The 12262-nt window shown below is 37.1% G+C and overlaps 2 protein-coding genes and 1 non-coding gene across 8 annotated transcripts in view; 2 read left to right on the plus strand and 1 right to left on the minus strand.

Moving 5' to 3' along the window:
• The first annotated feature begins 389 nt into the window (after window positions 1–389).
• Window positions 390–12262, plus strand: part of LOC149545768 (Pentatricopeptide repeat (PPR) superfamily protein) — a 242033-nt gene continuing 230160 nt past the window's right edge. For 2 of the 6 annotated variants that reach the window (XM_089790814.1, XM_089790820.1), the window contains exons 1-2: window positions 427–768; window positions 1021–1147. The gene's annotated coding sequence lies outside the window, so the exon portion shown is untranslated. Of the gene's footprint in view, window positions 933–1020; window positions 1148–12262 lie in introns of all 6 variants that reach the window. The other 4 variants (XM_089790817.1, XM_089790819.1, XM_089790815.1 and 1 more) reach the window with 4 other exon arrangements.
• TRNAS-GCU (transfer RNA serine (anticodon GCU)) lies at window positions 503–584 on the minus strand. The gene has a single exon. It is a non-coding gene; the product is annotated as a tRNA-Ser (tRNA).
• On the plus strand, window positions 7103–7537 carry LOC149545770 (uncharacterized). Its single transcript, XM_089793833.1, has one exon. The coding sequence runs from the start codon at window positions 7103–7105 to the stop codon at window positions 7535–7537; it is 435 nt and encodes a 144-aa protein (XP_089649959.1).

A 12262-nucleotide genomic window follows, 5' to 3' on the forward strand; every position in this document is an offset into this window, starting at 1 on the left:
CATCTCCTCCTAGTTCTCTATACTTCTATCTATCTTCAACTATCACATTTTAGGGAGGAATTTTTTCTTTTTTTGATGGAGGGTTCAAACTTGCGAGGCACGAAGCCTGCGAGCTACTAACCAACAAAAGTCACCATTAACAGTTTTAGGTACCCGACACGAGCCCACACGTGCCTAAATATTGAACACCTCTTCGGCTAAGAGCCAAACACTGAGGAACTTTGACAATAATTCTATCATAATTTTTTTCATTTTTTTCTTACCTATCGACATAGCCCTTGCACCTCTTTCTGGGAAGAAGTGCTAGTTTAATGGTTGTTTGTGCCCTTAATTTCGACGTTGCGAAGTTACGCCATATAGTTCATTGTATGTCTCCACGTCATGAGACCTTAACGGGAGACGGGAAACTCTTCTATGTTAGGAAACAAAGTAAAATCCATCAGACTTCAATTCAATTATTTAGAATCAAAAGGGGAAAATTCTACAAATTAGCCAAAAGAATCGTCGCCTGAGAGATTCGAACTCTCGCGGGGAAACCCCATGTACTTAGCAGGCACACGCCTTAACCACTCGGCCAAAGCGACGTTGTTGAAAATCAGCTGGTTTAAAAAATTTTGATGGCAGACATAGATCAATACGTTTTGTTAGACATTGGAGGTCTTCGATACTCTCGTTAAAGGAAGCTCAATAAAGATAGAGGGCACATTTTCTACTACAGGGGTACACAAAAATGAAAAGAGATCACCATATCAGACAATATGTTTCTGGGTAAGCCTACTCGATACTCCATAGGCACCTAGGCATGCTTACTAGACATAGGTATCCCATCCCTCACAAAATTTGAAATCATTTCTTCTTCTCCGAAAATATAAATTCTCCACGATTTTACCAAGTGAAATGTACTTGTATGAATATTTGTGGAAATATAGAAGGTACGTGAGAGGATTTTCCTCGAGGAAATTGTGGGGGATTGGAAATAATCGATGGGCACTCAAAATTCATTTTATGTGTGTTTTGCAGATCAGGAGACAATTCGCTGAAGTAATCCATTCAAGGTGAAAGAGAGCTTGACGATAGGCAGAGAGGGAGATTTGGAAAGAAGAACATCCACTCTGCTTACTTCGTTACCATTTACTAGCATCTTGAGGTAAGTCACCCGCCATGGCTATTTCGCACCATTCTGGAAGAGTTTTGTTTTTACCAGTTAATTAGGACATTGGCTTTGTGATTTTATCTATCATTCGTTTGCATTTTGTTTAAAAGGTTCTAAAGCCTTTTAACGAAGATATTTTGATAATGTTTCTCAAGGAGACTGCCATAATGCATGTACAAAAATATTATTATGTATCCTCCTCTATATGTAGTTTTCTTTAAGGCATTTTGCCAAACAGTTTACGTACCCAGTCTTTGCTATCGCAGTTTACATACATGTCTAGCTGGGCAAATGCGAATATAACTTTCAATATACATTTCCTAACTTCATTAGATTCTTGTTGCTAATCTACCAGAAGGTAGATGCTAGCAGTCACAAGGAAGCTATAAAATTTTCAAGCTAGCCCTTGATCACTTTAAAGTTCATTAAAAACTGAAAGATTATATGATCAATTGTAAACCAATTCACATAACATATTGTGACTCGCACTAATCACCAAGAGGGAGTACATTTTTCACGACACCTTGCGTCCAAGGAGTGCTAAGAACATAACCAAACTTCAACATGCATCATATATAATACCTTTGGATAATCACACATTTTCCTTTGTAATCTCACACATTTCTAAAAGCAAAATGCAACATGCATTACTTTTGCAACAAAATCCATGTTCTTCCTATATATCATACTAGATTGTTCCAAGAATCTCATAAATCCAGTATCAGATTTTGCACCACCTATGCAACATGTGCCACTTCACAATAACAAGACATATTTCCTTGTTATCACAGGTCAAGTTTAGAATCTTGTAGACATTCATACCATCAATTACCTACCTCAATGCGTAATAGCAATTTCCATCCTCCTTGCTTCACTTATGCAAAAATCAAGTACTTCATTTTAAACTATAACACAAGCAATATGCATATTGCGTAGACATAGAATTTATACAATCATACCCATAGGAGGTACTCAGCTTACACATCCTTTCACCAAAGTTCCATTTGACCATCTTAAAAGAATGTAGGATCACACCAAGATCGTGACATAATTACGGAACATCATATCCTTTCTTGTCGGAAGTAATTATATCTCAGAGAGACAATAATAAACTTAGGAGTCTATACCTATATCCATAGACTAAGCTTAGTTTGTTTACAATTGCGAAACTTGGGGTCACAACTTAGCAAGGTGAACTCAAGGTTCTAGCGTGGAACCAAGAACTCTATGTTCATGGTGAAAGATCAAACACTTGCACCCATATACATTTGCGTACATTAGCACAGTAGCCCAAGGCCCTAGGGTTTAAACTTCGCTCTAATAGCATATGTAAGAATCATATCCTAGTTAGCATATACGACATCATACAAATGCTAGAAAAGTGGAAGAGATAAGAAAACCCTAGTTGAAAAGTCAGATTTCATTTGCTTTAACCATAATCAAGATTAACAAATTCGGTAATCATAACAGAGTACATAATTGCATTATCTAAGATGCTGATCTATATGTCATACATCTATCAAATGCTCATTAAACAATTAAAATGAGATCATGAAGATACATTATCCATTTATATAATTACATCAGAATGATCATCCAAAGATGATTGTATAATCCGATAAGTAGAGATATACCTAAAATCTCGGCATGTGTCCATCTTCGTGATTCGGTTTCCAAAACCATCAGATGTCGTCCATCTGCTATTTGAGACGAGAGTGTGGCCCACACGCTTTTACCATGCCAACCATGGAGTGTTTACTCCCTCGGGGTTCTTACTGACATGAAGAACGCTTTGACCCTGGCATGGGAAGCCTAGCTTCCCGAAACAAGATGAATTGGATGGATCCGGTGCAGCCATGAAACATACTACATACAACCATGTGCCTAGTAGCCTAATCACAGAATGTGGCAGGGAAAAGAAAATAACACTACACATCTACTCATATGCAGTGAAAGAAAAACTATATCTACCCACATGTACATTTCTTTTAATTAAAGCATATCTACTCATATGCAAGCTAAAAATAAGCATAGTCACACACATATGCTTCATATCAGAAACAACATACTTTAATGCAATAGATAAATGGCTTGGCCGAGCACTAAATTCGTCAGCATTACTGAAAAGAGAGACAAAATGTAATGAATCCTACTCTTTAGAATCTGACAGGTTGAGAGAAGCAAAAACATAATGCATCCATCCCCACCCTCCCTTATGCCACATTACACCCATCCCCTCAAGGAATAACACAGCACCACTCGGGACAACATACAATCATATCATATTTCCATATTAACACAATGAATGCACTCAACTACATTCAGCTGAACCATATATTTTATGAATATAGAAATCTCAGATGTTCAACAAATTTCAATGTGCTATCCCCACATATACATAACCAAGACAGGTTTGCATGAACATATAATGAATCATCTTAAAGGAGTAGCTTAGGTTTAGAATTTATCCAATTTCTATCTTTGCATAGTCATGGATTTGGGCAAAAGAAGCCATAAAACTACATAAATTGCCTTAATGTATTCATTTCAGATCACAATGAACCATGGATTTTAATATACATTGTAACATAAATCCAGATTTGATCATGGTGCCCTATCATAGACATTACCATAAGTTGTTACCATTAAAGAATTCAATCAAGGTAAAAGTATGTTAAGATTAATTCCTGAGGAACACAGTGTACAGCAGTGGTCTCATTTCTCAATACTTCAATATGAGCAAATCTCAAATCTATAAAGGAAATTCATTTTCTAAAGAAGAGTTCCAAGTTTGATAAATAGGATGACCAATGTTCCATTAGGTTCTGATAGCACGATAACAAAATTTCAATGCTACTCCCGATAGGCATTTACTCTAGTCTTGTTTACAAACAATTTTAAGGAGCTTTTATACCCTCACCTCATACTACATGATAGGAACAAATTATATATTTGAATTGCTTAAATCTGAGAAGTAACTGATCTAATTAGGAAATATGGCAAAACTCTTGTGTAGTTACAGTTATGATGCAAGTTCTAAAAATGATGAACATTTTTCCCTTATTCTCCTAGTTGGCAGATATACACATATCCAGTAATTGTTTTAATTGAACAATGATGATTCATATATCCAATGCCACTGTCTTAAGGGAGTAAGCCAATCAATTATAAAGAATAGTTTTATATATATCACAGTTTACCACACATTACACATAAGCATTAATGCACAGGGAAGAAGTGTGGATTGAATCCATAGTTTCCTGTAGGCTGCCTTCGACTTTCTACTAATCATTTAAGGAGTTCTAATTATAATTCGGCAAGTTATGGAACCAAAAAAATCTCACTTCGCACTTAACTTCAATATTTCTAATGCATTCACAGTTCAGTGTATATCGATCAAACTATATGGTGATTGGGAAGTCGACATAGTTGTATTTCAACCCGATAGCTCTCAGTTCTGTTGTTAATGAATAGAGAAAAATGAAAGTACGCCCAACCTATGATGACTAGGTTCTCCAGCATCCAATTATATTAAAAAATGTTTCACAGATTGAGTGGCCAAGCTGCTTCAATCCAAAGCCTTCGATTCAACATAAAGAGGCAATATAAAATAAAAAGAACTTCACTATGTTTACCATCACCAACCCTTGGAGGTTTTTTATAATCCCATTAGGAAAGGAGGTTAACTCATAGAATTAATGAATGGAGGAATGCGAGGAGTACGCATATGAGAAACATTATGCTGCTTAAAAAGGTTTTAAAAGAACCTCCAAGACCTAGGAGCCGATCCCATGTACAACGGTTCATTCTTAATGGATAAAGGAATGCCTTCAAGAATGAGATCAGTCATTCCTTGCTTTGTTCCATGACTACAAAGGAGGGAGAGGGAGAGAGAGAGAGAGAGAGAGAGAGAGAGAGAGAGAGAGAGAGAAATGGCATTATGCTGCAATGAATACACAGGGTGTTTGCTATGGGATTTTTCCCCCACTTGTGTTTTATAAGAATGCTGCCTTATGAGTTGATCAGTTCATATTCTGTACATAATTTCTTGGAATTCTGATTTATCAAGCATTTCTATGGTTTGAGAATCATCAGATGACAAACAAAACAATTTACAACTACTTAAGGGAGCATTCACTCACACCCAAAGTGCTCTTATCATTCATTTCAATTCATTCAACTCTGAAATAAATCACAATTCTTGACAGTGCACAGTTCTATTCCAAGATCCTCCAGCCGCCAACGCTTGTGATCTCCTTTCCTTCTGGTGAAGATAGGAATTTCAACCTTCTGCTTCATTCGAATTAGATGCATATGCTGCTAATGCTGAAAGAGACCCTTTATGAGGTGGATTAAGGAGGTCTGCCTATTGTGCTAATGCTGTGTGCAAGGTGAAGGGACTTGGAAAAGGGGTGGGAAGAGAACTACATCCAGGTACAGGCTCCCCAGTTCCCCCCATTTTTTAGTGTAGAGATAATAACCTATCAACAGGATATCTGAGAAGCTTCACCCCTGCTTTTAACTGTTTCCCTCAATTGTTTATTTTTAGCATGCACTCTAGCATGATCTCCAACGTCATAACTACCTTTTCCCTTATAACTGACCCAATCTCCTTCTCTTTTGATTCCAGATGTATTCGTGTTTCATATCCAACTAATCATGTCATTAATTAAATAGGTTTAATTTATTCATTTTCCCTAACAACATCTAAGTGGCACTAGGTTTTTCCATTTTACTCAGGTTAGGGAGAGACGGGTTGTGACATGTCGCCTGCTAATTGTATATACTTTGTTCAACATGTCAGAAAGCCTTACATCATACAATTTGCCTTACGAGTTGTAACAGAATTCAGCAGCGGCTTCTCTATCTTTCACTTTCTCACTATGGTATACTATATTCAGATATATACTCTATGCCTAGTAACCCTGCATTGCTACACTTGAATCTCTACCCCACATAGCTATGAATAAATCACAAGTAAAGGGAGCAAAGCGCTAAAATTTAAAAAATATGTAAAAAGAATTAAGACAAAATTCTGTGTTTGCAATTTATTTTTAAAACTGCAAAGTGCATTGCGGAGATGGGCACTATTATAGACCAGTTACAAAATTTTGATGTTGCATATGGGCTATACACTCGTAGTTGTGTTACAAAATGTCCTTGGGTTGTCTCAGATTATTTCATGATGCTGCAGGATGGTTTTATTGAGTTTAGAAGCTGCTTCTAGATGATTTTATTTGAAATGCTACAAGAGGATTGTGTGTTATTTTGCTTCGGGAGGTATTTATAAAGATATCTTTAACATTGCTATTAAGTAGAGATAAGAATCAAACAAATGGTTATTTCTGCTATTTTTGTTTTGTCATGTTTTGGTGTTGACTAGATTATGGACTATTGATGCTTTTGGCATCGACTAGATTATGGACTATTGGTGCTTTTGGCATTGACTAGATTATGGACTATTGATGCTTTTGGCATTATGATCAAATGAATGTTATATTGTTAATTTCTACTTAATCTGCCAACTTGTTGGACACATTTGTCATTTGATGTCAATACAGATTTGAATGTACTATTAGCGATAAGATGCAGTAGTTAGATGATACTTGCAGACATAATGTGAAGCCCTTGTTGACTGCACTAGGAAATCTGAATCATACTTCCAGTGATTGTTTTGAAGATTTCTATTGTTATCTTATCTCCTTCTTTTTCCATACGTTTTTGCATCTTTATTCAAGAACTTGCTCTCAGTCTTATTCGCAATCCCCAGATCTTCTGATGCACCTTATTCCCTCGGTGCCCCCCCCGCCCTCCATCCTTGACTTTCACTCTCTGACCTCTCACACTAGTACGCTTTATGACATTCCTGGGCAGCTATCTCTTCATCCCTTTCCGCCTTTGTACTGCCATCTGTTCACCCCCTCTAGTGTTTATGAGGCCATTAGATCCATGAGATGCAGTAGAGCGATTGACGAGGAAGGTTTCCAGGCCGAACTTTTCAAACTTGGCGCCTTGGTCCTTGGCTTCTACCTCCTTACACTCTTTAATAGAGTGGTCTGCATTGGCTTTCCTGATTCTTGGTTGCGGCATGTGATTTATCCTATTCATAAGTCTAGGCCTGCCTTCGACCCTAGAAACTACAAAACCATCATGATTGGACATACATTCGCCAAACTTTATGCTGCTGCTCTAAACACTATGTTATCCAAGGAGCTTGATACGAGAGGCTGTAGAGCCAGAGGCCAGGCCGGTTTTCATGTGGACTACTTGACCATGGATTACATCTTTACGTTTTGGGCCATTATTGAGGAGGCTAGGCATCACTTTGAGAAATTTCACTGCTGTTTTGTGGACTTCCACAGTTCGGTCAACCGTTCTCTATGACTTAGTGGTTTGGGGACCTTCTCTTCTTGTCTTAGATTGAGCCTCTATAGAGCGTGTTCAGACCTTTCTTTTATGGCATATCATTAGATGTCACAGGCTCACCCCCCACAGCATTATCTTGGTCGAGTTTGGAGCTCATCCCTTCAAACTTACGGCCTTTTTTGATTTGATTTGGTTTCTTCATCGGCTTCGTGGTTTTGCGGATTCGACTGTCGATTGACATAGAATTCTTACCTGGCCTACTATTCTTCTATTATGGTTATGAGATCCGATACTAGCACTAGATCTCACTATTGGTACACCTAGGCCACCTCTCTGTTGAGTTTGATTGAGATTGAGATTGATCGTCTTCCTCCTTACTAGTTCTCGCTAGATGCTCCGGCTCACCTCCTTCCCTCACGTCAGGTGTTAAACGAGCATGTCAGACTCAATATCTATAGACAATACATTACCACTACCTGGCGAAATCCTCTAGGTGGATTGCGTTTGAAGATGGCCTTCTATGCTAAGCATTTTCTTGAGATTTAGGACGGGGTTATTGTTTTCCTTACTTATCTTTATCAGCGCTGGAGTCACGCTTTGCATTTCTCTCTGGGCTCCTTCAGAGTTGGCTTCCATCATCTTCAGGTCCAGACTGACCACCAGATGGATAGAGATGACCAGATCTGTCGGCTGTGTACTTTGGCGGAGGCTGAGACTGAGTCACTTTATTTTTTGTTGTCCTATCTACTATGAGATCAGAGGGAGATTTCACTGCCTATTCAGAGACTGCTTCTCTCTTTCAGCATTCTTCAGGTACATTGACCAGCGGTGCCTTGCACTTTACCTTTGGGAGGCCACCCAGCTAAGCGAGTATATCTTGCAGTCACTCATACCATAGTGCCATATCTCAGAATAGCTCATCACCACCTTTTTCTCTTGGGTGCAAAAAGGTCATCTAATATCACTCACTGCAGATCGGTGGGACATTGCACCAGTCTTTCTAGGCAACGACACTCCTCCAGCGGTTCTCGGCGACGATTTAAGACTTTGGATCTTCCACAGTTATACCCTTCTGTGACTGATTTCTTTGTACCAAGGAAGGATCCCTAGTTCTTGCTCAACTTTTCTGTTTTGGCTTCTTGTTTTGTTTCTTCTCGGACACTATTTAGTGCTCCTGCTTTTGTCGGCTCTCTTGTTTGTATGCTTAGTCCATAAACCCTCGTGGTTTTCTGTTGGACACTAATATTATTATCTTATCTTATCTTATCTCTCAAAAAAAAAGGAATGGTTCTAGTCAAGTATGATGTTTGATTTTATCAGACTCAGAAGATGAAAACAAGGGTATTGATAAATAATATATTAAATTGAGTATTGATATTCACCGAATTGAAACATTTATCTGCAAACACTTTCATTTCTGATCAGAATTTATTGCAGATGTTTGTGGATACAATGGTCTGATCAAATATTATGAGATGGCTAAAGTTAAATATTAGTCGATTCAGTTGGAAATGTCTTTGCCACCTCTACTCAGTTGCCAACTGAACTGCATTATAATTTTCACTTGAGAAGTATATCTTTTCAGTGATGCAAGTGTAGTTTGTTAGAATTATTAGCTACTGAGTTATTTGATAACTGCTTTGTTGTAACTTACAACCATCTGAACAGTTGTAACTGCAAACAAACTGTAAATCGTTTCCATACCGTTATCAACTGTATTGCCATTCAATGGGATTTAGAGAAGTTGTTTAAAGATGCAAAAGTATTGGTGCGGTATAGGGATTCAGTGTGTAAGATTATTTGATGATTGGTATCAAACCTGATGCAAAACTAGTTAGGTAGACTGCACATGCAAAAGAGCCTTTGTGTCTTCTCAGATGTAGACAACTGTTTTTGTAAATCTGAGAGTGATAGCGAATGTTTTGGTAAAATCTGAGAGTGCCTTAAGTTGAGAAATGTGCTTTACCACAACCACAACTTAATTGCAAATATTGGCATTGTTGGAGAAAGTTTCAGAATATCATCATCTGATCTGCAATCATTTCTAAGTGATGAATGGGTGGATGCACATGTCCTTTCAAAGATATGCTGCATATGTTAAAAATCTGAAGTATACAGTATAAACGGGAATCTTTCATTTTGACGTTGAACATGGTTTGATAGTACAGTGACTTCTGATATTTTGTTTTGACAGAGTTGTACTAATCAAACGTGAACGGGAATTATAGTAGGCAAATTTGTAATAACCCCTAGCTGGTTATAACTTTAAAATTCATCAATTATTGAGATGTTTGACAATTTGTCAAACACTGGGCAAGTGAACTTGAAACTCAAGCAAATGAACTAGAGATGGATAGATGCGCATAACTATATATAATACCAATATGGGAATTGATTCTCCACTCTTTCAATAATTGGATACGTTCACAAATTGATTGGAAATTGATATCAGAATATTGACAGACAATTAATGAGCAACTCGCCACTTTATTAAATGCTTTAGCACAATTTTCATTTATTTGACATGACACAATAGTCTTGCAGGTAGACACAATAAATCTGGAAATGAAATATACAATAACTAACTAGCTTCCTCATCAAACGCAACTTGGAATGTAATGCCATGATGGATGCCAATCTAGATATTTTGTTTGCAATATGAATGATGCCAATTTGTAAATTCAGATCGCAACCATGATTTGACTACAAACCCCAAACTACAGCTCGTACCTCTTCAAATTCCAATCTCAGCGCAACCAAATGAATCACAGCCTCCCAATTGTGCAAATCTGAAACTCATCTAACCAAACGCTGGCTGTAGATAATGGCACCCTTCAATAATCAGCCCATCCTTTCGAACAGAAAATGCAGGTACAAATTTAATAATTTTTTCCAATGCCAATGAAATTCTTCAACACAAAACTCTCCTTAGCCATAGTAAAATAGTAGGAGAAATGGTCAATCGTATACCTCAGCACAATGCCAATGTAGACTCAAAACAAAATCTTAGATTTGAATCTACAATACTTCAGCTGTAGATCCAATGGAACAACTCAGAATTTAGACTCTTATACTTCAGCAAGGGCACAAAAATCAGAACTCAGAAAAAGCCATAGAGGCATCAACATAAAATAAAATATCCAAGCATGCTTTTCTCAACAAATGAGCTTGTCTTTATAACCTCCAGATGCCCTTTTTGTTGCCAAAATGTAACTTCACTCAAGAAGCTTCACCACACAAAATTAATTAGAAACTTCTATTAGATTCTTTCACTTGACTTGGCTTAACTAATTAATAAATGGCTCTTTACAATGATAACTCAACTCTCAACTTAAGTGATATTATAAATTTAAATTATAACTTTACAATAAGCCATTTAATAAATTAATAATAATTTGGAAACTAAAAATATAATAATTCCCAAAATACTCATCATTTAAATATGTCGTTTGAAATAGGAGTCATACCTATTATTTCTCTATGTGATCAAATGCACTTTCCAAAAATAGAAAGGGTACATCTCAATCAAAACCCAACTTACCTGTGAGGCCTCGCCCCGATCCTTCGTAGCCTTAGTTATTACTTTATCATTTTGATACTCACGACTCGGGATGTCGAGACATTATCAGATACCTGAACATATCATATTATTTCATGTTGTGTGATGTTATTTTCAAATATTTGATGTTTGTCATTTAATGTTTTATGTATATGCATGTTGATGAAATCAATAAATGTAGGATTAACACATTTATTTTGGAATCTTTATGATTAAGGATATAAGTAGGATGCAAGAAACCTTGATTGATGTATGTTTCAATTTATGTGAATTTCTGATACGTATACATACATATTTACATGTGATTTTTGGGACTACTAATGTGTGCAATGAGTGTGTAGATATTTTAGCCGAGGAAACCGACGGAGGAACAGAACTGATCTCTATATGCTAATTTTGGGAAACCTTGTTGTTCGTAATTCAAATATTTTTTATATTGAGATGTATGTATCCTTATGTGATCAGTAAATGTTAATGTTCGTAACTATGTTCTTTTAGTGTCGCTTGACACTCGTGAATTGTTTGTGCTCTTTAGCGTGCTAGTTAGGGTTACCTGTGTAACCCATGGACCTAAGTCGGATTAAGTTAGTATCTTTTGCTAATCTGGTTCTTAATTGAGTTTAGTCATCCCTAATCCGGATTAGTGCTTATCTGCATTGTTAGAGTTGTTGGATGGTCTTATTTAATTTCTAGCTTTTGTTTGGCTCTAAACCTATTCCTTAGGCTTTAAAACATGAAATTTTTGTACCCAAGGGGTATGGGTATGGGTTAGGGGTCTTTTCCAACCCCTAAGCCTCTTTTATTGACTTTTGAGGCCACTCAAAAAGTCTCTTTTTGCCTTTGTGCGAAAATGGACTATGCTACCATGAGTTGTCTCACCTCACCTCCACTTAGTGTTTAACCATAGTATGGGTTGAGTTAGGAGCTTCTAGATTTGTAGGTGGGTGGGAGAAGTTATTGATCCCTTTGGTGGTTGAGTTCGAGGCTTATTTAGAGGCCCTTCTTGGGCTAATGGAGGTTGTTACCCAATCTCTACATTTAGAAAGGAGTCTTGGAAGATTGGAGCAAGGAAGGGAAAAACTCTACTCAAATTTGTTCATTTGCCATTACCTCTTTGTAAAGGTAGGAGTTCTCATCTCTCTTGTTCAGATTTCATGTTTGTTTCATGCTTTTGCTATCTTGTT

Source organism: Cupressus sempervirens, chromosome 7 (assembly GCF_028749045.1).
Source record: "Cupressus sempervirens isolate cs-2001-9-10 chromosome 7, ASM2874904v1, whole genome shotgun sequence".
In the NCBI taxonomy this organism is placed as follows: Eukaryota; Viridiplantae; Streptophyta; class Pinopsida; order Cupressales; family Cupressaceae; genus Cupressus; species Cupressus sempervirens.

Bases quoted from the DNA above. Each gene is read 5' to 3' on its own strand.
- LOC149545770 (XM_089793833.1), top strand. From the start codon at position 7,103: ATGAGATGCAGTAGAGCGATTGACGAGGAAGGTTTCCAGGCCGAACTT.